The 25903-nt window shown below is 39.9% G+C and overlaps 1 protein-coding gene across 2 annotated transcripts; it reads left to right on the top strand.

The window, feature by feature from the left end:
• Positions 1-128: 128 nt before the first annotated feature.
• On the top strand, positions 129-24291 carry pla2g4ab (phospholipase A2, group IVAb (cytosolic, calcium-dependent)). 2 transcript variants are annotated; one of them, XM_023295362.3, is made up of 19 exons: positions 129-470; positions 2072-2138; positions 3235-3316; positions 3519-3667; positions 4019-4132; positions 4290-4327; positions 4924-5068; positions 7539-7675; positions 8016-8238; positions 8506-8620; positions 11376-11513; positions 11603-11692; positions 13105-13170; positions 15310-15440; positions 15578-15689; positions 16501-16685; positions 16788-16977; positions 19091-19248; positions 21409-24291. In XM_023295362.3, exons 2-19 carry the CDS (start codon positions 2121-2123, stop codon positions 21565-21567), a joined length of 2250 nt encoding a protein of 749 aa, XP_023151130.1. In that variant the 5' UTR covers positions 129-470; positions 2072-2120; the 3' UTR covers positions 21568-24291. The 2 variants fall into 2 exon arrangements, with proteins under 2 accessions (XP_023151130.1, XP_023151129.1); XM_023295361.3 differs by having other exon boundaries at positions 2025-2138.
• Positions 24292-25903: the final 1612 nt, after the last annotated feature.

Raw genomic sequence — 25903 nt, 5'->3', positions numbered from 1 at the left:
AAACAGCCTGGTTCAAAACGGAATTTCAAATTAAACCGCAGGGTCACCACTGTGTCATAATCATAAAAAAATGTTTATCCTGACAACACACTCAGTCTTTACGCGCCCTCATGCGGACGTCGTTGCGCACTGATGCGCAATTGGAGACGTGTGCGCCAGTAATCAGCTACAGCTTCCTCCTCTGAGTCAAAACCTGACTCTTGTTCGGAATTTTCCGCAACTTTTTTCCCATTCAGCAAGTTTTTTCCTTCTTTATTTTCACTTCTTGTCATTTTTGTTGTCTACGTGTAGCGTCTACTTCTTAACTGAGAGCGTAAAGCACGAGCCTCCTGACTGCCGGGTGTGCGTATTGTCCTGTATCAGCCGAGAAGCACCTCCTCCGTGGCTACTCGTGCAGTGCTGGAGCGATATACTCGATGGACATGACAAGTTGTACAGGGTTTGTGAGTTGATATCGTGCTCCAGTGAAGGTACGTTGGCATTTCCTTTCTTTTCTACATACATTGGTGTGTTTTGGCAAATGAAAGTGAGCAGAAACATAAAGAGGAGGTCAGTGCCAAGAGCTGCTACTAGTGGTGGTTTAGCTCACATTTTACGCAATTCAGGGGATAAGGAAACTGCAGAGTCGCTGTTAGTAATGCACACAGATCAACACAGTTTGTGAATGTCATTATTGAGCTCTACATAAGACAGATCAGTGTAAACATATACAACTAGTTACTATACTATATCATATGTTGATATGCTGTATATCATGTTTTATGTTTGGATCTATGCAAATTATTAGCTTTCACTGTATTGTCTCTCATTATATGACACAATAACATCATCAATCATTGCTTGCTGCACACTTATAACATCATCAGGCCTTGTCTGCTCTGGCCTTAATCTGCCCAGCTAGCATGAATCAGGCAAAACCTGTTAACGGTGCATAATGACAAGTCTAGTATGAAGCCTATAATCCAGATAAGAGTTACACTGCAATGACTATTCACTATAATATGTCTTTTGGGAAATGCACAGTGATTCACAGAAGTAATTCATGACCTTTACCTTTCATGTCTCAGGTGGGAATATACATATAGGTCTACTGTGTGCCTTTAAAAGCTACGCTCAGTCGCTTTGCATTATGACTGGCGGCTGAGTGCCTCTTTCACATTTTGTGCCCTCGTATAAAAATGCAGTGCTGTGAAGTGTCTGGTTTATATTGGCTCGCTCGCCAGGCCGCAGGCACTCATTGTATGCTGCAGAACAAGGGGCAGAGTGAGCTGGCACTTTCAAAAGTTGGACCACTGATGCAAAGTACGTGACCACTGCTGTGAACACACAGACACTCTACGTGCTCTCAGTCCCCTCAGTAATGATACGCTTTGGTGAACAGATGAGAAAAGGCTCAATGACCTTGATATGCTATCACCAGCACACACACACACACACACACACACACACACACACACACACACACACACACACACACACACACACACACACACACGTACACACTCACATGCACACACATCCCATCTGCAAATTTCTTATCAACGTATGGGAAAGCATTGTTACAAAAACATCATCGCACCACCTCTTCTATGAATGCAAACCAAACTTTACATTTTTGTCAGCATCAAAGATACACTTCCTTTTACTGGCATCTTCTCTCACTCGCTTTGCATATACATGTGGTGGTAAACACATGCACGCACACACACACACACACACACACACACACATTTTCTATTGCCTCAGTCCTCCTATCTTGACTTGATAGCTCAGCACACTTCCCCTTGCTCCCTCTAAGACTAAGTTCTTGAAGATGTGACAGCTGTGCTCATGAGTAGATCCTGTGCTTTCTAATGCTGTTGACTGACAGTTACACAGTTAAGTACATTTACTGGAAACGTTAGGAAAATGGCACATTAAAAAAACATTCGAAGAGTGCTGTTTTTAATGTAGTAGTTGTTGATCTGCTCAAGCCGAAATCCTCTATTTGCACTGATGCTCATCTTCTTTGTTTCATCTTTCAGGCTCTAAATGCTTCAGTTTGTGACTGAGATGTTCTGTTGATTTAAAGGTCAAATCTTGACAAAAGCTTTCCTGAGAAATTCACTCCTGTCAACACAATGGCTTCCAATATAATCGTGAGTATTGACACAGGTATTATTTCCTTCATGTAAAGCAGATTCAAGCTGAAACAGAAGTTGAGAGTTTCACGAAACAAATCATTCCACAGAAGATTTTTGCTTACCGTTTTTTCAATGTCGTCACAGTAGACCGAATTTCACTCTTATTGCTCCGAAGCAAAAACCTTTTGTGTAACTACTACAGTGATCATTTCAGCATCAAGGCCACATTCATTATCATTGCAATGGTTCACTGGGTACACAGCAATGTAACACTATTTTACATCTGTTAAGTCAAACAGATTTTCAGATTCTCACTTTAAGCCAAATAGTCTTTGCTAAATAACTCTAGAGGGTGTGGAGCAGGCCATCTCAATGAAGCAGTCTTTTAAGGACACTTGTCTCCCTTAGGAGAGGTCACACCTTAAAGCAGAACTGAGCATTAAGAGAGCAAAAGCAATTCAAAACAACTTCTGTTCTTCATCCATCATGTGGGATCAGAGATGCATATCTATAAAGGACAAAGAGAACTTTGTATTTGTAAGTTTTCAACATTAGAGAGTGGATTTGAACAAAGTAAGCTGTGGCATGTTTAATAAAGCTCTCTTGTAATGTATCCTGCCATTTACAGTGTCGTTTTACTGATACACCAAGTACCAGTAACATCCTGATACTGGTTTTCACTGGTACTTACATGTAGGTACAGAGGAAGACAATAAGTCTGTATGAAAAAAAGTTTGGCAATTAAGAGGAAAAGAAATACAATCATACTCATACAAGCTGGTTACCTACAGTACTGGGAAACAAAACATGATTTAATTTGCCACTTTATGCATTTTGAACTGACTGCAGTATACACGATTTACCTGATAGTGAAGCAACTTTCCCCATTATTTCCCCATGAGAATTTCTCAGCAAAATCTGGTGTCGGTCTGATAAGAACTGTTATAAAAGTATTCTGCTCTCAAGATGAATGCACAATGTGAGCACAAGTGGGAAGTGAACTCTGAACTTTCTGTGATCTGGATTTGTAATCTTTGTTTTCATCGTGGTTAAAGCGATTTTCCCACGAGGCAGTGAAGTCAAACTGCACTGAATGAATGTTGTATTGCAGGTGGAGCAGCAGTTTTCTCACAAATTCACTGTGACGGTTGTTCGAGCTGAGAGCGTCACCAAAGGAGCCCTGGGTGACCTGTGTGAGTCTCAAAGCTCTCGTTTTGCCCCGTAATCATCAAACATTAAAACATATTTTTGCTGCACATTCTCTTGGAAAAAAAGTCTGAAGACGTAGTTTTTAAACAGAGAGTGATTTCTTGTTGGTTGAATTATTGATGGGAGAGGAAAAAGAATGGTTCAGGGAATAATTTGACTATAACACTGTTGAATGTGTGTGTGCAGTGGATACTCCAGATCCATACGTGGAGCTGTTCATCCCGACCGCCCCAGAGAGCAGAAAGAGGACCAAGCATATAGACAACGACATCAACCCAAAATGGAACGAGACCTTTGATTTTATATTAGACCCCAACCAGCAGAACGTCCTGGAGGTCAGAGACACATTTTGTTGTTTAGTGCCGTCCAGTATCGGATGAGCAGCCAGGATGTAGTGGAGCAGACACCCACATAAACACAGCATTTTTAGCCAGATATGAGATATGATGTCATCAATACAAACTAGCATCAGAGTGACTCATGTTGGGATAGTTGAGGGTCATGTAAGGAAAACTAAATAAATCAGGGCTTTTCTGATAGTTGCATTTACACTGATTATTGTTTAACTTCTTGACAATGCTTAGCTGGTTAGAAGACAAGTTGTCCAGATGAACCTAAACACTGCCAGAGTTACTGATGTGTTGATCTTGTATTTAACCGTAAACCACCATTGTTTATTTCATCAGTTAACATTAATGGATGCCAATTATGTGATGGATGAGACACTTGGGACGGCGTCCTTTGACATCACCAAGCTCAGAGTGGGTCAGAAAAAGACGGAGGTTTTCCCCATTGGCAAAGTAAGATAGTTCATCTTGTTGACCCTTTCAGACTCAACATTAAGAAAAAGTATTTTTAAATTATTTTTTTCACCTTATCGATTCTGCTTGTCTAATTTGTGTTTGCCAACCACAATCCAGGGCTGCACAATAACCATATATGCAATTGTTTTGGCAGGCAACCAAAGTGCACTTAGAGATGTCGCTGGAAATCTGGTATGTAGTATCTTCACAATCAAACCTGAGTTGTTCTATTTAGTTTCACAGCAGCATTTGCTAGCGCTATTTAATGTTTAGTACAAAAACCCACGTGTGAAAATGCAGCACCGGTTATATCTCACTTACATCCTGTGTACAGAACCGTGACTGGTACAAGAATACACAGAAAATCCACAGAGACCAGCGCGGAAACTAAATTTAGAATCAGCATGAGTCAGTAACAGCAGAATACTAGTGTAAGCTAAATATACAGTTGAAGTGCATCATAAGTCCCATGCCATCATTGCATCAGTGTTAGTAGGAGGGTTTGGAAATGCCAAACATATTTGAAGCACTTGTCACTATGATAGTAGTAAAGGCCAAGAGATCATGAATGTTTGTCTGTGAATGTGTTTCACACCAGCCTACCTCAAAATAGATCTTATCTGACCCAAAGATCAGTTTCATCATCATGGGTGGTGTAGTCCAGAATAGTAGATCACATCCTCTATCTGCCTCTCAGCAAAAAATTAAGGCTCGAAAAGCATAAGTTGTTGCTCAGCTTTCTACTATCAGAATCCAGTAAACCTTACTCATATCATTTATATCTGCAGCACAAAGCTGGACCTGCGGTTCAGCCTGGCCCTGTGCGACAAGGAGAAGCAGTTCAGACAAACCCGCAGAGAACGAGTAATGCTCGGCATTAAGCAGCTGCTGGACATGGAAAAGCCTCGTTTCCTCCCCAGCTCTCCAGAGGAGGTGGGCACAGAGCAACAAAGTCTATATTTAAACATATATTTGACCTGACAACTGTTTGACAGTAGTTTAATCTAAAATTTAAAGTTGTTTTTTAAATCTATGAGATAATAACTTCATTTATGCAAATGTGTAGTTTCACCAACCTGTTGCACTTACCTACATACATAATGCGATAAAAAAGTGTGAACAGATTCATGCAGCAGCCATTAGCTTGTAACAGATCAACACAAAGCCTGGAAACAGTCTATCATCCCTAATACTAACTGATTAACATTTTATTTTATGCTAGTTTATTCTGTTTGTACAGGTTAAATAAAGATATAAACCAGTTTCTTTTATTTTTAGGGACAGCTGGGATGGTCATTTCTCTCTGTTATATAATGCATACATGGGAATGATATCAATCTTCTGCTCTTGGCAAGAAAATGAATAATTGTAACCATATAACAGAGCCAGGATAATGAAGTAAGACTGTGAGCTAATACAGGCTGTCAGCATGATCCACAGCTGTACTTGTATTTTTCATTATGACAGTGAACTTACAGTGCACTCACTGCTGCCCTGCTTCCTCAGTGTTCCCCTGAAACAACATCTGTCATTTACAGAAAACGTCAGTATCCCACCACTACCACACAGCATTGACCTGTATGTTCTGAAGTGACTTTCCAAGAGGAAATTACTGTAATATTGTCACTCCCAACTCACTGCTGAGTTTGGTAATTTCTTGTGGGAAGTGAAAGGTCGGAGCCTAGACGGCAAATATTAACATTGTGCATATTCTATACTCACTGTTGCTGCAGTGTCCTAACACTGCACACATTATCACACTGATCAACATTAAGCCCACCTGGCTAATAATGTGTTGGTCCCCCTTGTGCTAGTGAAACAGTTCTGACCTGTTGGGCCTTAGACATAGACTGTAAGTACATTATGGACATAACAACTTTGACATCACCATCTTGGTCTTTTGAAACTGAATGATGATCAAAGGGCAGATCTTTATTATCTATTTTACTTGAAATGGGACCATAATTCATTAAATCAGCATCACGCTGTATTGAAGGAGACGTGAAAGTAGTGATTGAGACCATAAACTCATTAGGAAAATGTTTACTGTGACAGCAAACTGAGGGAGAAATAGGGTCGTTTTCTCATGGACTTCTATACAGTCGGACCTCTTTTTACAACCAGTGGAGTTGCCCCCTGTTGGCTGTTATAAAACTGCAGGTTTAAGACATATCAGCGTTGTCTTCATTTGTCACACCCAGAGGCTTTGTCCATCTTTTATATGTAGTCTGTAACCATGGACATGAGACCTGTTGGGGTGTTCTGTGGTGGAGGTTTTCAGTGGATCCTGTGGTTTGCTGGGTGGGGCCTCCATGGATCAGCCTTGTGGTGCATCCTGCAAATGTTCAGGTTGATGGGGATCTTTAGAAGTCCAATGAAGTCCAACCTTGGGCTCTTGGCCTTGTTCTTTGAGTTGTTCCTGAGCAATTTTTGTGCTGTGGGGATGCCTGGGTTTGGGGGATGCCATTACTACAAAGGCGTGTTGGTCAGTACCAATGTTTATGTGGGTGATATGTGTCAAAGAAACATCCACAGTAATGTCAGGATCCAAGGTTTCCCAGCAGAATGTTGGGCGTAACAAGATGTTCAGTGTTACTCACTTCACTTGTCAGTGGATATGAGGCTGAGGCTGAATAGTGGCTATAGCAATGATTAATGCGACCTTTACTGTGTGATCTTTGCTATAGTTCTCATTCAGTATTATGATCTGTAGCTTTTGTGAACTTCCCGAAAAATGCATTTACGCCTGTTGCCTCTACCTAATGTGTTCAGGCTTGCTACAAATGTGCTGACTTGCTAAATTCATAACTGTGATGCAGTTTTTTTTTTTTAACAAATTGTGTTTGCAGATTAGAATAACACTTCAACATTTCTCACACTGGAAAGCGAACTATAAGCCTCACAAAGCCCCAACCCCATCGCCCATGCTCTGAGCTAAGCTAGCCTTTCCGTTGCTGTGGTTTTTGGCCAGACGCCCTTTTGGCTAACAGTAATCTCCTGCCAGGCTTGTTCATGTCTTCAGCATATGCCGGAAGCTTCAGACGGATGAGATATCCAGTTACTGCTTTCTACTGTGTTCCAACAACCGTAAACTCCTTTTCCTAGAAGACTGGAAATATCCAGAAGCAAGCATGAGATAAACACAGACTGCAGAACGGAAGCAGTATTGCACAATGACAATTATGAAATTTTGAAAATGTGAAGGCTTAAGCTAGAAAATGTTGCACAGACATGATGCAACTATCACTGTATAGAGTCAGATGAGGGAAGTTACTCAAGCTGAAAGAATGAGGCAGAATGATTATGATAGTAATACTTGTAGCTGTTGTAGTTTGGTGTGATTAAGCATGTCTTTTTCCTTCTTCCCCTTACGAGTCTCACTTTATGTGTGTGTGTTTTGCAGGTGCCTGTGATAGCCATAGCGGGTTCAGGAGGTGGTTTTCGTGCCATGGTCGGCTTCTCAGGCGTGATGAAGGCTCTGTTTGAGTCTGGGGTCCTAGATTGTGCCACATATATTGCCGGCCTCTCCGGATCCACATGGTCCGTTTTTATTCCTTCTTTCTTTTGACACCCTGTCTTTGTCTGATCTTTTATTTCTAAATACAGATTTTCTCTTTCTCCTCATCCTTGTTGTTACTGCTTTGTTTCTTTGTGCTCTTTTTCTTTCTGACTGTCCTTCGGTGCTGCCCCTCTCTGCTCTGGCAAACTTTCCTGCCTTCTCTTGCTGAGATGACACTTTCATCAAGCAAGTACCTCTGACTTATTTCGGTCTCCACGACCTAGATTCACAGGATGAACCGTGTAAAGAGCAGAGTGATACTACAGTGAGATTTGGGCAGTGCCTCTTTCTAATGTTCTTCCTCCCTCTTTATCCGTGTAGGTACATGTCCACTCTCTACTCCCACCCTGACTTTCCAAATAAGGGCCCAAAAGACATCAATGTGGAGCTGATGAAGAGAGTCAGCAGTAACCCGCTCAGGCTGTTGCTCCCCCAGCACATCACCAACTACATCCAGGCCCTGTGGACCAAAAAAGCCTCAGGGCAACCTGTTACCTTTACCGATATCTTCGGTATGCTCATAGGAGAGACACTTATACCTGCGGTAAGAAGCACCTCATAGCTGCTCTTTGTTTTATTTTAGAAAAAAATCCCTATTTCTCTGTGTCATGCCACTATGACAGTCCACCTCTTCCCCAAGTTCCTCTTTCAGTTCCTCCCATTTCTTTTGAACCGATGTCTCATTCAAGCATACTTACATACGACAGCATTTTTTGTTAACCTTGTCATTGTCATTGTTAGATGGAAATCTGACTACTACATGCAACAAAAGAATACAGTATGAATGACTAAGAGTGTTCTCTCCTACCAGAGAATGGACACCAAGCTGAGTGACATCCAGGAAAAAATAAACCAGTCCCAAAGTCCTCTTCCTCTCTTCACATGTCTGCATGTGAAGCCAGATGTTTCTGAGCTCATGTTTGCAGGTACATTTTTTTTTTTTTTAATTTCTGATCGTCTGGAGTGTTTTTGTGCTAAATTGTGTGTTGCATGTAGACCACAACCCTCACAGAACTACTTTGCATATGTAATGACTAACTACAGACAATCAGATAAGTGTGGCATCATGCAAAGTAGCCAAGTGGTACATTTCCTCATAATACCGCTCTACTACCACAGAGAGGATGTGACACAACATGGTGGGCTGTCATCTAATGATGGTTCTGTGGTCACAGATAGCAACTGAGTTATGTCAAGGAACTTAGTAGTGACTGCAAGGCCATGATGGACTCTGGGAGAGTCCCTTGTTATACAGTAGTTCCTCATTGTTGTAACCTTCACAGCAACTTTACACTGTGTTTAAGTGGAGCACACTGACGTATTTAAAGGGAAAATATGAAAAAGGGGCAACAAAAATCTTTAGTAATCTTGCATAGATCATTGAGTACACATCTGTTGGGTTTGAAATCACAAACCTAAGACTAAAACCAAAAATAATACTAGAAGCTCTTCTGTATAACAACGTGAGGATAAATAGTGTAGAGTTTGAAATCCATCTGATGTTGAGCCAAAAGTGCCCAGAAAATCTCATCATAGTTGCTGCAGTGGCAGTTCAGTCTTCATATCCTCATTCACTAAATGCTGTTACACACATAAACTTCTCTTGTTTCTTTGAGGAAATGTGTGAGTTCATAAATCAGAACTGGATGGGGTTTTTGCCTTTGCTTTACGGAGTGGAAGTTGTTTGTTTCATGTTCGGAGAAATACAAACATGCTTTTTAAACTACGGCTGTCCAGTTCAGTAGAGAAAACTGAAATTTACAGTTCATAAGCAATCACACCAATACTTGGAGCACTTGGAGATGACTTTTGACAAAATCTCCCTGAAGAGTTTGGGTAAGAAAATAGTAGGTCCCAATAGAAAGTGACCACAGGTGTGCTACATTTTATTTGTGCATGATGAACAGCTATTATTACGCAGTGTTGCTTTAATATGCGTCAAGGTGAGGCCAAACTTGTTCCCAATCTAGAATTACATGTTTTTCTATTGTTAGTTCTCATCATCATGCCTAAACTTTAAAAATGATCTTCCAAAAGTAGATCCTCAAGTAGTAAGTCTTTTAAAGAGCGACTAAAATAGATCAGGCTTGTTCTTCTGTTTTTTTTTTTTTTTTAAATTCTCCTCTTACCTAAAATCCCCTGTTTCTTTATGACCCAGCTCAATGGAAAATACCTGGCTGTCAAAAGACAGCTTAAGTAAAGCGCTATTGTGAAATAATCTGCACATTTAAAAGGCAATTACTGTATTAAGGGTTACAGAGGTTCAAGTATTTCTATTATCTATGCATGTGTGTATGTTTGTGTGCACTTCTGCTGCTATTTGTGGTTGCAAACCTGAGTGTAAAAGCTGTTACAAATATGCCCTAGTGACATGTTCAGGTCACAGTATAAAATCTCTGCAAAGAGTTCACTCTGGCACTTGCTACATTTCTCGGTAGGGCTGGATTATCATCATTGTGTATCCTGGGGTAAAATTGGCGCATGGACCCTTAGTGACTCCCCCATTCTTTCCTATCTGTGTGTACTGTGCCTGCCTGAGCTGGTAAAAATGTAGAGCTCACCCTTACTGTTTCACTATATTTAGTGATATTCCCAGACAAACTACCTCTAACCAACATCCATGCAGTGACTTGGAGGACTATGTGTATCCCTGTGGGGCCACAATGTACCCATTTTTTGGTATCTTTGGGTATTTTCAGGTACATGACAGGAAATTCACATCATGGCTGTGCAACTGATAGCATAAATTCTGAAATAGTATGATGCAATCATGTCAGTATGGACCAGAATCTTCAAGAAATGTTTACAATAGAGATAGAATGGGTGACTGTGTGTTTGACCAAAACAATCTGAGGAATTGTATTCCTGAATAATGATTTGAAGATCTCCATCACAGTTTTTCTTAGCTATGTTAGTGGCATAACTATGGGGGTGGCATTTATTGTTGGTCTGTTACTTTGGTCCACTGACTGAGCGCAAATTCACAACACGTCATCTCTAGGCGCTTTACATATTAAGGTGAAAAACTTGCAAATTTATATGGAGAAACCCAACACTTGGCAATAGTAGGAATAAATACTCCCCTTTACCAAGAAGAAAGGAAGAAAGAAGTTGGGCAGCAATCTGTCTCCACCAGTTAGGATGGAGGGGAGAGAGAACAGGAAGGCAGATTGAAAACAGGCAAACAATCCATAGGAGTACAATGAACACTTTAGAGGTTGGTGAGATCAGAAAATTGCAGCTCTATAGCCAGAGGTACTGGCAGAGAGGACAGAACACAAACTACAGGAGAGAGAAGACAAAGTTAGTGGCATACAATGGTGGAATGTAAATGTGTGGATAGAGAAGATAAGAAGAGTAGAGGTGCTTAGTCCATCAGTCAACTAGACCTGTAGCAGCATCACTAAAGGATGGTTCAGGTTTAACTGATCCAGTCACACTAAGTTTTGTCAAAAAGAAAAGTTTTATGCTTATTCTTAAAAGTAGAGAGGGTGTCTGCCTCCTGAACCCAAACTGGGAGCGGATTCTACAACAGAGGAGTCTGAAAGCTGAAGGCTCCCATTCTAGTTCTGGAGACTCTGAGAACTACAAGTTCCACTCAGGAATCAGGTGCTTCTTGAATTTTAAATGGTGATTCTGCCTTTACCTTTGTGACATTAACACTGAGATTTGTACCTGCAGACTGGGTGGAGTTTAGCCCATATGAAATTGGGATGGCAAAGTATGGCACCTTTATGCCCCCCGACTTGTTTGGAAGCAAGTTCTTCATGGGAACTGTTGTGAAGAAATATGAGGAAAATCCTCTTCACTTTCTGATGGGTAAGAGATACGTTTTCATCTAGAGTACTCTGTAAAAAAAAGCCAGACCTTCTTCCACATTACTGACAGGCATGTTTTTGATGTGCCAGGTGTGTGGGGAAGCGCCTTCTCGATCCTGTTCAACAGAGTGCTGGGAGTCAAGGACACAGCTGGTGGCAGCACCATGGAGGAGGAGTTAGGTAAGCTTTTCTGTCTCTTGTTCGGTGTGTTTGGACTAAGCTACAGTACACTGACTCAAAGAGAAAAAGCTCTAACTGAAGCTTTTTTGTTGGGTTAAGTGCAAATCATTTACTTACAACCAATAAGACAATGTCACCACAAGGTGAATTCAGGAACTGCTTGAGAATTTTCTAATGCATCATATGATCTTTATCAGCAGATGGAGTTTACTTGAATTAAAATTATTTCTGTTGTTTCCATTCCTCTCAAGGTTTTGTTATGCATGTTGACCTCAGTTTTGAAAGTACATTCTTGACCTGCTGAGCTGATCACACGATAAGCTTGAAACTTCCAGCCACTAAATGGACCGTTTATTGTGGATGTTTGTGACCCAAAAAACTACGTTTCAGTTTCAGATAACATCAAATCTCAAGACAAATGAGATCTTAGGGCAAATCTTTTTTGCTGTGTGTAGCAAATACATTTTTTTAAAAAAGCAAACAAGAGAGAACTGCCATCAACAAGAGAGAACTGCCATCAACAAGAGAGAACTGCCATCAAATAAAACTCCATTTACATTGTAATGAATAGAAATATGGACAAAACTTGGAATAAAAAAATAAAAACGTTAAAGTGCTCCAAAGTGCTTCAATCCTAAAACAACTCAAAAATATTTTTGTTAATTGGATGTATTCACCAATCAAATAGTTGATTAAAGTTAAAATGGCTAATCTCTATGTAGTGTATGTGCCCATATTATATGTGACTGTAGAATGTACAATTGAAGATCAAAAATGTATACAGAAATTTGTGTTTCTCATCATGGTCACCTTGTGTTTATTTTCAGATAATGTGTTTGTTTTGGTAAAATGATCTGCTGATAGAATACGTTCTAACCTCATACTAAAACTGACACTGAGTCATGTCTGAGATCCTTTTGTCTTCAGTCAATTATTTTCACACACTTTGACACCAGCCGGTTTTCACACACCTTCATAAGCAGTCGACCTAAAATTATCTCACGTTATCCTCACTATTTAAAAAAAGTAGCCTGATAGTGTGTGTGTTTGCGTGGTGTTGCCACATCAGTGGGAAGGTATCAGCTTCCTGTGGTTATTCTGACGGCTCATTGGACGTTTGTTTTGGTTGAATGCATCTCTTTAGGGTGACCTTTATACATTCTGACGCCCTCTGACAATGTGTTGGTTGTACAAAAGTGCTAAGAAGGTCTCCACCTAGTTAAAGAATGTGTTAGTATATCAGGTGTATCACATTTCTGTTACGACTCATTTTAATGGAGATGAACAGTAGTCATGAATTTGATAATGTCATGCACTTGAGCAAAAATAACTGCAACTTTGATTATACATGAGATTAAAAAGCTTCTTTTTCAAGTCGTGGCCCGAAGAGTGAATTGTCTTGTGTCTTACAGAGCAGATCAAACCTCAGCACATTGTCGGAGAAGACAGTATGGACAATGATGACGAGCCACGCAAAGGTGAGAAAGATATGTACGATTCATTGGAAGAGTTCCCAAACAGATTCCTTTCGTGGAATATTGTTAGGATTTATGGTCCAACAGAGACATTTGACTTTGACAAGTGTTAATAGACATTTTGACACATAGTTCTAGGGGAAAGACGACGCCTTTTTAACACCTTTCTAATTGTGTAGTGTTGTTGCCGTTTCCATGTGTTGGTGTGAAAGAGCTGCATCAGAGTAGCTGCTGTGGTCAGGAAATGACTAAGTGCTAATCGTTAAGATTTCATGTCTAACTCACTGTGCACCTGTTACAAAGGGTGTTTTTTGTATTCAGCTCTTGATGATCCAATTAATAATACTGTACAAGCAAAATTTTGGGAAACCTTTCTTTTTTCTCTGAAGTATGAACTTTATTTGTGAGGGAATTTGTCAGAAAACTTATCTAGAAAGAAAGAGGAAGTCAGTTGGTGAAGGAGAGCGAATGGGTGGGTGAGTCAGACGACTAAAAGACAGACTTTCATTTTAAATGCATAGTCCTCATTGGTGGGACTCAGTTTTTATCTGCACAAAGCACAGAACCATGTATGAATAGGAAAGAACTTAGGCACTGCTCACTTCTCTGTTTCCAATGCTTTTAATTTAAGTACGTCTTTTTGTGCACATATTCAACATGTGAAATTTTCTCTTTTTCTTGCATTTAACACCTCCCCTACTCTTTTCTGTTATATTTTTAAGGGTTTTTGAAAGAAGGCCTATCAGATAAGAGCCCAACAGGAAAAAAGTGCTGCAGAATTTCCAATACTACACAATTGTTTGGAAAGAATAATAAGGAAGTCATAAAGAAAAATAGACAATAGCCAAGCCATTGAAAACGGTTGCTATATTTTGTATGCACCTTTGTAATATTTATGATTTTGACACATTTGTGCTGAAATGTAAAATTAGCAGCAGCAGCCCAGGTTTTCAGCTTTTAAGATAGGGATATAATTCATAGAAATTAGCTTTGTACCTCCACCTGTGGTGCTGCCAGATTTTAGTCAAACATGACTGAAGGATGTTTTATATATACAAATGTAAATACATTTATAGGACAAATACAAATGTAAAAGGATCTGTGAACACCGGTGTAGTACTGATCAAAGTTGCATAATGTAGCTCTGAAAAGCAGATAGGCAAGTGCTTTCTGCTTGGCACGGATGTTATCAGTCAAAATCAGAGCTTTTTGGCAGGCTCAGATAGTGTGAAGGAAGTGCAAAATGTCAGCCTCTAAGGATGGTATCCAAGACAAACATCGTTGCTTGCTGTTTGGAACAAAACTACAACATGAAGCTTTGCCTAGGAATATGATTAATATTGGGAGTGCATTTTTTGGTCAGCTTAGACCAAAATAAATTAATTTAGTCCAGATGGGGTCCAGCATGTTTGACATGACCCTGACCAGGACTACCAGAGTGAATGCACAGTCCCGACAGTGAAGCACGAAGGTATGAGTGTGATAAATATCGGGCTGGATGTGTGCAAAAGCTGCTGGGGTCTTGACATTTATAGGTGGCACCACGAATGAGTGAAAATATCAAAACAACTGCAGAAGCTCAACAGAAGAGGAATGTTCCAGCATGATAACGATCCAAATCACCCAAGAGTTTCAAAGGCAGTTTAAAAGTGAAAGTTATGACCTGGCCAAGTATGTTGCCTGACTCGAATCCAACAGAACACCCTTAAGATATTTCAAGGAGAAAGATAAAACACCACAACTCCTCAAGCAAAGAGCAGGGGGAAAAAGTTCTTTGAATAATGCAGAACATCACTGCAGAAATTTGGTATCCTCCATGTTGAAGAGGATTGAGACTCTATTAAAGTTAGACACGTGGAGTGTTGAAAAATCATAAAAAATAGAATCTCAGCATTGAAAGGTTGATGAGACTTTTGTTGCACTGACTTCCTATGGTGAGGCCTGTATTTTCAATGTCGTTTTTGACTTTACGTAAGCGCAAATACCCTACTGTGCAATGTAGAAGTCATACAGTTACTGTAAGGTGATACAGTTTTGAACCATTTGACATGTCAGTGTTATTGCACAGATATGTAAATTTAATTGCAAATTCTTTGTCACCACATTTGACAATATTTTGCCTGCTATTACTGTGGTGTTCAGGCGGGACAGAAAACCAGGAGGCAGAGGATGAGTTTCATCGCACCGCTCAGGCCAGCTGGGTCCAGCGAATGTTCACGTCCCTCTTCAGTGACTCTGCCTTGTTCAACACAAGAGAGGGCCGGGCTGGGAAGGTATTTAGAGATGTTAAAACAAAGAAACACTCCCTGCAAACACATTGCATGTGCTTTCATTGTAATACATTTCACCTTCAAATTCACAACAACCCGCATCCGTTCACTGCAAAAGCCTCTTCTTAACATTTTCCCAGGTGCATAACTTCATGTTGGGCCTGAACCTGAACACCAACATCCCATTCTCACCCATAAGTGAGATAATGTACCACGCCCTGACACCAGAGGAGGAGGTGGACGCTGTAACAGGTGAGAAGGATGGTCACAATGGTCACAATGTTCCACCACTACCAGTGCAGTTTCTAAAATTTTGGACCGGGGTGTGATCATTTTACATATTAGTTTTGGTTCAGTCTACAGTTTCTTGATAATCCCATTTTACACTGTGTAGAAATTGTAGCCAGACATGATAAGAATAATACAGAAATATGTGAAAGAAGAGAAGAAGAATTATGTAGTACTCTCTGTCTAGATTTGCTTGAAACGCATGTGCATCTAAACACCATTAAGGCTACTTAATAAACCGAATCTCCACATACCTTCTCTACTGACCCAATTGCACCAGCTGGACCAAATCTCTATCATAGTTTTCTCAGTTTTTTACTGTAATTTTAAAGAAGGCTTTTCAAAACATTTTGTGTTTTGAAATTTACTTTGTTTTTGCCTGTTTTCTTTTGTTGCAGTAGTATTAATAGACCTTTTGGATGCTGTTGGTTGACAGAAGCAAACTGTATTGATGTATCAGTTTATAAAATTGCTGCAGTGAATGTTATAGTTTCTTCTCCAGTAGACGCGGGAACATGAGCATTTATATTGATGGTGTCCTTTTGGCTCTGATTTGGTCTCCACCAACTCCTGAGGGAAATATTTAAGCTGTTAAAGGCTCCACTGTGTTCACTGTACTAGTTGCTAATTAGGTCTGTCTTTTCAGTACATGTAGATGTGTAGTTAAACAAAAAAGAGTTTGGTAAGTCGGGTTGGGTTATGTTTGGTGGCAGACAAAAGGAACTTCTCATTCTTGTTCCTGCATCTCTTACTAGATTTTATGTGATTTTCTTAGATCCAGATGAGTTTGATCGTATTTACGAACCTCTGGACGTGAAGAGTAAGAAGATCCATGTGGTGGACAGCGGCTTGACCTACAACCTTCCCTACCCTCTCATCCTGCGGCCGCAGCGTGGCGTCGACCTCATCATCTCCTTTGACTTTTCTGCACGACCCAGCGATTCCAGCCCCCCTTTCAAGGTCAGAATTTGATTATTTTTGCTGTCATGAATTACTAGAAATTATTATTTTGTCACAGAAAATCATAGCCAAAGTTTTCCCATTTGTACACGTGCACCACAGGAGCTTCTCCTAGCAGAAAAGTGGGCCAGAATGAACAAGCTCCCATTCCCCAAGATCGACCCCAAAGTTTTTGACCGGGAGGGTCTGAAGGAATGTTACGTTTTCAAACCAAGAAAAGGCGAAAGGAACTGCCCGACTGTCATCCACTTTGTCCTGGTCAACATCAACTTCAGGAAATTCAAAGCGCCCGGTAAGTATTTGCATACGTGAAGGTTTCCATAGCATGTATGTGGGGGAAATTATTATAATAATGTCATTTTACTGCCATGACACATGAGGCATCGCTTCCTCGAAATTGCGCTGTGGAATTCAAACGTATCTAGTCAGCAGACAGGGTTTTTCAGTTTTGCCGAAAGTCCGGCCCCTCATCTGAGTGACCCTAGGAAACGGCTTGTATCCAGGGTCACTGTGGTTTGTGGTGGAAATGTTGTGTCTTTGCTGTGTGCGAGTGTGTGTGCACAGGCAGAAGTGTAACACAGCATGTTCTGTGTTTTATGACCTGCTCAAGTGAAATATGGTTCCTTAAGGAGCCAGGTGCTGGTAGGGAATCTCTCGCTCCAGTGGGAGACCTCTTTGTATAAACAGACCATACATCAGGAGCCATACAAAGACACACTATCATCCCATCTCCACTGCTGCCTCTTTACATTCAGTAGGTCATCTGCCCACGTACTTCCGCAGTCTGTTTATGGATGTTACATGATGGTTTACCACTCAAACCCAAAAGTCATCTGATGGAATTACACCAAAAATGGACTTCTGGTATTAGCTCATGACTGACGGTTTCATTTCCTGAAACAAAAGCTCAAGTTTCTTTTAAAAAGCAGCTGATCCGTTAGGATTATACGTGTCTTTTCCTTGTTAGTGCTCGAGGCAACAATTGGCTTTTTCATGTCATTTTTATTAAATACTTTGCATGACTACATGTGAATGTATATTGATGTCCAAAGTGCACATAAATGAAATCGTGTGATTTATTGGTACATTTGCGCACAGTAGTTTCACACATGTATTAAATATTACTTTGATCTGCAAAAATTGAGGATATAAAAAGAGATTTTTACTTACTTTTTTTTTTTGCAAATCATGTCCTTCAGTTTCCAGCTTTCCAATAATCCACTGACAACAGTGAAATGCTGTTCAGAGATCAGCTGCCATAGCAAAAGAAGTTTTAGATTATCTGGTCACACTATTTTTATGAGTTTAGTGGATGGAGACATGTACCTAAATAATGAAGGAGCAGATTTTTGGTAGTTGCTTTCTAAACTTCTGCCTAATCTCATGGAGGATTGTAAATTATAAACAATGATTTTTATTGCAACATGTCCTCTTCAGTGGGCTGTATTTATAAGTGAGTCACTTAACGTTTGAGTGGAATAGCTGACAAACAAGAATGACTTTGGAAATTCAACATTTAACCGTTGTGTCGTCCTACAGGTCAAAATTGATCTGTTTTAAAGTTTGAAAATGTGGGGGAATAAAATTTCACAGTGAAACTTCTGATGTCCACATTTTCAACATTTTTGGGAAATATTTGAACATTTTTTGGTGGAAAAAAGAAATGTTAAAAATGTTCCTTAAGAATATTCACAAAAAAATCGACCAAAATCCAGTGAAATTTGCTGGATTTGGTTTATTTTTAGGGGCTGCACAGTGGCGTAGTGGTTAGCACTTTCGCCTTGCAGCGAGAAGATCCCTGGTTCACGTCCCGGCTTTCCCAGGATCTTTCTGCATGGAGTTTGCATGTTCTCCCTGTGCATGCGTGGGTTTTCTCCAGGTACTCCGGCTTCCTCCCACAGTCCAAAAACATGCTGAGGTTAATTGATTACTCTAAATTGCCCGTAGGTGTGAATGGGAGAGTGAGTGTTTGTCTCTATATGTAGCCCTGCGACAGACTGGTGACCTGTCTAGGGTGTCCCCTGCCTTCGCCCGAGTCAGCTGGGATAGACTCCAGCCCCCCCGCGACCCTAGTGAGGATTAAGCGGTGTATAGATAATGGATGGATGGATGGGTTGATTTTTATGTGAATGTTCTTGAAGAAAATATGAATATATATGATTTTTTTCAGACAAAGAAACAATATTTTTTGGTGCCCGTAAATGAGGACAACAGGAGGGTTAAACCAACATGGACAAAAGTGCTTCATCCAGCTCTTGATGATGGTCACATGTATGATCAAAAGCTCTAGAAAAACTGTGTACTTGGAGCGAACTTGTCTCTGATACCAATTTTCCCCCCAGTGAATCAGTCGTTGTGGTTCTGTTTTTTTTTTCTAACTTTCTTATTCATGAATTTACATGCAGGGGTTCCCAGAGAGACTGAAAAGGAGAAGGAGTTGGCTGATTTTGACATCTTTGATGACCCCGAGACACCGTTTTCCACTTTCAACTTCCAGTACTCCAACGAGGCATTCACCCGACTTCATGACCTTATGGAGTTCAACACTCTCAACAACCTGGAGGTCAGTTCAGTGCGATTGCAAAATCAGGGTCAATCACAATTTTGACGTCAAGCAACAAGAAGCAAAGGGTGATGTCTGCAGTTTGTGTGGCTGAAGGTCATCAAAGGATTAGAAAGTGATGACCTTGCCCGAACACGTCACATAAGCTGACTGACGTTTTTCACTTCCTCCGTCATTCCTTGTTAATGTCTCTAATTAAGTTTTGTCAGTGTGGAAGTTTTGCTTTTTTTGCAGCGTCACTACACAGATTTAATTTTGCAACTTCAAAAATTTCTAAATTCTCAAAAGGCCCATTTACAATAGGATGGTGCAAGTATTGGCTTATATACAGAAGGTGTGTCACTGGGAGATCAGGCTGACTTTCACTCATTGTAGCTGAGTCACTTCCCTGCTGAGTAAGGATAGAAATGTTGTGCAATTTATTCGATTTCATCGGCTGGGCAGCTCATTCAGACACACATATACTGCCAATAACTCATATTTTTCCTAAATACCTTGATTCTGGCAGTTTTGAGCACAATTTGGCAACACTGCAAACATATGGAAAATTACTTTGCAGCTTCATGTTACATCAGAGAAATGTTAGTTTTATATAAGAAATCTGCCCAGCAGCACCAAGGTTTTATCACTTATTCAGTATTAATTAGATGACATTGAAAAGCAAGACAAACACAAATATATTTTTGTCTACTGATCTTTAAATAATTTAGGCAAGACCAGGCTAATTTTTGGCTAAAGCAGCAAATTCATACTGAAACAGCTTAAGAACTATTTGATGGATTGCTGTAAAAGTTTGTACAGACACTGATAGTACTCTAATGGCTCTGAATATGGATTTGAGATAAGTGTGTTTGACTGTAGTGCCACCATGAGGTTGATGTTTGTGATTTTTGAAACATCTTGGTTTAGCCATTGGAGAGTTTCACATTAAATACGGTTCAGACCTTCATATTTCTCACAGGATCAATTATCAGTGTCATGACCCCTTTACTTTACGTATAGCGCCATCATGAGGTCAATTTTTTTTTCTGTCCAGTTGTTTGGTTCGTGACCAAATACCTGCAAAATAAACTGAATTCCATGTCATGTCAGTTGTACTTAGTGTGAATTAGTGTGTTTCTATGGTAACACACTAAACAACTTGACATGGTTTAGCTCAACGTGCTGCTGGGCACGAACACCGTCACACATCCATAGCTGGCTGTAGCCTCTTAGTCTTTGTTTTTAAATAATTCAGCCCATTTGGATTTGAACTCAGTAAGTTGGTGACATTAACCTTTGGAAATCTGCCCTCTTACAAATAAACTTTGGTCACTCTTCCAAGTTTTTTACCTTGACACCATGTCCATATGGGGTTTTTATATGCTAAAAGGCACATCATGTGTGAATTAAGTAGGTAATGTCATGGCTGAGAATTTCCACCTTGAAATTGCAACATTCTGATGCCAATCTCAAAACCAGATGTTTATACTTAACAAACCTAAAGAACCTGTGTTATTATTCTTCTTCAGAATCAGCTCAAACATATATGGCTGGATTACTTCCAATATTGCATATTGCTTGTCTAGCCTGGAGGAATTTCACAGTGTCAGAGCAGAATTGTAGGTGAGCTGGTGTGCAGGAGCTGCAGTGAATGGGGAGGGGTGGGTGGAGGAGGAGGCAGGGACTTCATGGAGCCTCACATTCTAAATGGAGCTGCAGTGTACAGTTACGTCTATGTCATTTTAGGTAAGAAGGAATTATTTTTTATTCAAAAAAGAGGCTTCTAAATATATGTCTTTGATGCACAGATTGATTTTAGGCATTTATTCAGTCACAGAGGGACTTTAACAGAACTGCCTGAGCTTTGTCAGTGTAGCTCAGTAGATTTCAGATCGCATATTTTGTCCTCACTGACTGGATTTTATTCAAAATCCAAAAAAAAATCCCAAATCCATAATGTTCTTCCTGCTTTTCCAGGTACTTGTAAAAAGGGAACCCAGAGGAAACTATGGATTTCTTGGGCTTCTCTGTATAGTTTTAAAAGGTTTTCACCCTGCTATGTGAAGTGCCTTGAGATGAAATATGTTGTAAACTGATGCTATGTAAACAAAACTGAACTAAACTTAATTGAATTAAATGAAATGAAATGAACTGAATCCTTGTACTTGCCCCCTGTAGGTTATTAAAGAAGCCATCAAGGACTGCATTGTGAGCCGGAAGGAGAATCCCTCAGGCCTCTCCCGTCCCTTCTCCCTCAGTGACATCCCGAAAAAAAAGTTTTTCAGAAGAGATCATCACGCTAAACCCTGGAATCACCTTGGAAATGATAAACAGTAGCTTAAAACTAAGACGTTGAAAAGGAGGACTTTTAGGGATTTATGTTGACATTAAGTGACACATTTACTTTTTGGAAAATGCCCTCATGCTGATCTCTTCTCTGTCTTCTTTCACTCATGATGGGTTTGTTAAACTGTGGATCTGAGATAAGTGTCTGATAAAGGGCTTTTGTAAAGAGCCTTAACATTTACTGGTAAAAGCCTTATGATTGCATTCATATACAACAGAATTTTCATCTGGCTTTAGTTGCACGAATGTGAGTGCTGGAGAAACTGTTTTTATTGACCATAAACAGCTGATAATCGCTTTCCTGTGAAAGACTGGGAGTTGAAAACCAACATTACTAAACACTGCAGAGCAACTGGATTGTTATCACATCCATCATGGAAAACACAAGACTGTTTGCGAGTTGTGGTTTGGTTTTCTTCCTCATGTATGAAAGAAATGTCCACTTGGAATTTGCTTATTCACTTCACTTTATTGCATCATGTGAATTTTCTACTCTGGTTGCAACACTCTCAATCCATGTGGACACCTCTTGGCTTTTATGCTGCTTAGAGCGAAGCTGCATTTGCATCTATCCGATGACCTCGCCGTTTCTAAATTTAGTGCTGTGCATGCACACAATGAGGAACCTCACCTGAACTGTACCTGTTTATGAACTGAACTGTGTGTGTGACTACAGAGCATGCAAATTGCCGTGTTTTTGTTTTTTCCCCGGATGGCCGGTCTAAACATGTAATCCTGTTTTAAAACATGGATGAGCAGCTCGTAACCATTGGTTTTGTTTGATGGCAACTCCTAAACACGCCAAGTGCACCCCGTCTGGATACCTCAAACATCTCAATGATGTTTACCCACCTACAGGGAAGGAGCACTCCCTGCTACCCCTGTAGGGAGTGTCTCTTATTAAAGCCACCATTTTGGAAAAACAAAACTTGATACCATGGAAACGGCCCTGCTTCTCCTCGCTAACTCTCCCTCTCTCTCTCTTCATGAGGATAAAGGTGTGTTTATTTTCCTGACCATGTTGTTTCAGGGTGCCTTTTAGATACAGATACAGTTTGTTTTTCCATGGCCATTTCCTCCTCCGACTAAACCAACTTGCTGTCGGACGTTTTGAAGAAAGATTGGAGCTTAGGTCAACGTGAGGAAAGACTCGGGGGAGCGATCACGAGACCTGCTCCAGCTGAGACGATGGCTCTCGGCGGCACTCAGTGGAATTTTACACACTACACCTACACCTGCAGCAGAGGAGGCCTGGAATCTGACACACTACACCTATACCTGCAGGGGCCCGAAGGCTGCACAAGAAGAAGTGGAATTTTACACTGAACCTTTCCCGACCCCTATATATTAATGTAGGTCGGGGGGAAAAAACTGAGAAAACAAGAAAAAGTGTTCTGCAGCCTTGATGCAGGGTTTTATAACCATGAAACCTTTGTAGTTTGCCTAATAGTGGATTTTTCTAGCAGATTTTTTGTGCCTCTCCTCTTCTTCCTTTCTTTCTTTATAAAAAAAATGTAATGATATTTTTGTATGCATTCTTTAAAGAAATAGTTTCGGAAATTTGGGGTAATGTATTAATTCACTTCAATAAAATTGTTATGTCTGTAAGTTACATGTAAGCAAGCACCTGGAAAAAGGGGAAACAGTTACTTTGTTAGTGTCCAAATGTACAAAAACTGTACTTGTGAATTAAAAAAAACACATGTGAATTTACATTTTTGAGCTTTACAGGTGTTACAGGGTGGATTTTATTACAGAAATGGGCAAACTAGTTTCTGTTTGTAGTCCTTAAACTTGAAATTGCAAACACAACTTTTATGTTTCTTTAGGCTGATCATGTGCACTGGTCATGCTGATTTACAAAGCATGATGATGATTAATTTGAAGTTTTGGCCACAAGTCTAATATTCACTCGTTTTTAGCTCTGTTTGGTCTCTACCAAGTCCCAAGGGAGATTTCAGGCTCCACTGTGTTTACCAGCTTGTTGCTGTAGTTGCTAACTATGTCTGTCTCCTCTTTGATGCTGTGTACAGAGTTTTTCCTCTTTTTTTGCTATAAACACCTGCTTGCTGTGGGCAAAAACAAATGAATTAGAGCCAAGAATGAACCAAAACAGTAAAATTGTTTCCCTAAGAGCTTAACACGAGCTAAAATTCACTCTAAAGCCCTGTAAAGTTCAGGTTCATCACAACAGTCGGCAACTTTCAAAAAATCTGATTGTTTTTATATTGTCATTTGATATTAGGTTAAATATAAAAATATGAATCATAGCCACTTTAAGTTCGATGAACCAACTGTTCCCTGTAACCTCATGTATAACAGAATGATGTGAATATGGTATAGATAGGTTTATATGGGCTATTCCCATGAAGGTGATTAAATTCCCAAAATAGTTCATAAAGTTCTATTTAGACCAAAACAGGCATCTATCATTTTGTGAAGACATCCTGTCAACTTCTGTGAGTGATCATGTCACATTTCTCATACGTTTCTTTTCATTTACGTTCTTCTTTTAATTCATTTAGCAAGAAAATATGAACTGTAGCAATTTTCTGTATTTTTTTTATACATTACATTTTATGGTCTTTGACAATGTCAGTTCTAGGGAATTCAGATATGTACATAAATACTCCTGTAACTGTATTATGACTGGCAACATGACATATATCATGTTTATGTACATTGTTAAAGGACAATAATAAAAGAGAGATCTCATCTTGCGTGTTATGCTTTCTGTTTAAATATTCTAGAGCCCTCCCTCATCCCTGAGACCAATCCTGAAATAACACAGCAGCTGAGGAAAGAGTGCAGGGTCGCAGCTCCTCAATGTTCCCTTTCCTTTTGTTGGCCTCATATACTTTGTGTGATTGGATTAATCTGTGCTGAAATTCCAACCATTATTTAGACAGACCTTTCAAGCATATAAAATGTTGGCGTTAGTATCTGTTCTGACTGTAATTCAGAACAGATATGTGACATTTCAGTGTTTTCCCTCCAGCTTTATGGCTTGCATATCACCACATCGCTCTTTGGGAATTTATGTGCCCTCTGTGATGTTGTTTCCTAACATTTGCATATAAATACTTTCAAACATGTTTGGAAATGCTGGGTTAACGGGAATTACAAGAAAAATGCATTTCCTTACTTAATCTGTAACGTTATATATAAAACGCATTTAGGGCATGTAGAAAGTTTTTTTTTCATTTTGATGGAAATGTGAGACAATTTTAAATAAATCCTATAACAGCTACTTTTATACCATTGCACTCCTTTAAAATGTCTTTTACAACTCTGAAGGGAGCTCTTTAATGTCTGAGAAAATAAAACTAATAATGTCATCAAATTTATGTTAGTTTGGGTTTGGAGACTACGTTTTTGAAACAAGAAATATTGAGCACGAAGTTTGACAGTTTTGTATATTTACATAGAACTGGTTGTATTGCTGTAAGTGAAGAATAACCCTGTGGCTTTGATTTTTATAATTTTTTTTCTTTAATCTTATTCTCGTAACTCTTCCAGCTTTGAGCAATACTAAATTACTGCACCAGCACTTTTCGACTCATGACTAAATTTGTGTGTATAAAACGTACCATGGAACGTGCAGCAAAGAGTTGGTTCATCCAAATGATGCACCAATCAGACACAACATTCAATCCATCTGCCTTATCTTGTGTAGTTCCCCCTCATGCTGCTAAAACATCTTCGACCTATCGAGGCCTGGACTCCGCAGACCTCTGAAGGTGTCCTGTCCTATCAGGCACCAAGACGTTAGCAGCAGATCCTTTAAGTCATGGAAGTTGTGAGGTGGGGCCTCCATTGACTGGACTTGTTTGTCCAACACACCCAAAAGACGCTTGATTAGATTCAGATCTGGGGATTTGGAAGCGGAGTCAACACTATGAACTCTTTGTCATTCGGTTCACTTTACGCTAGAGTCAAGACCTCACAATATTATAGAGAGAAATGCAGCGTTTCCTCCGTGGGGAAGAAAAAATTCTTGTTAACTGGAAGAAACCTCCAACAGGACCAGGTGGGCGGCCATCTGCGTTGAGAGGAGAGCAGAGAGAGGGAAGCCGAGGATTAAGAAACACAAGACAACAAAGCATTACAATGGTTGCAAGAGCCAGAAACCACAGTTCAGAAACATAAGAGAACTTATTCAGAGACAGGAGAGAAAAAAATCACGTTCCTCAAACCATTCTTGAACACCTTTTGCAGTGTGACACATTATCCTGCTGAGAGAGGCAATTACCATCAGAGAATACCATTGCCATGTTTAGGTTGGTGTTACATTTCAAAGTTTGCCTTCTTGTGCATATAGGCACTT

The sequence above is a fragment of the Amphiprion ocellaris genome, chromosome 2, assembly GCF_022539595.1.
Source record: "Amphiprion ocellaris isolate individual 3 ecotype Okinawa chromosome 2, ASM2253959v1, whole genome shotgun sequence".
NCBI lineage: Eukaryota > Metazoa > Chordata > Actinopteri > Pomacentridae > Amphiprion > Amphiprion ocellaris.
This window is presented reverse-complemented; position numbering and strand designations above follow the sequence as displayed.

Excerpts from the sequence above, each read along its gene's own strand:
- pla2g4ab (XM_023295362.3), top strand. Across the intron at positions 4,133-4,289 it reads AGGTTTTCCCCATTGGCAAA|GCAACCAAAGTGCACTTAGA; the intron begins GTAAGATAGTTC and ends TTGTTTTGGCAG. Across the intron at positions 5,069-7,538 it reads TCCCCAGCTCTCCAGAGGAG|GTGCCTGTGATAGCCATAGC; the intron begins GTGGGCACAGAG and ends TGTGTTTTGCAG.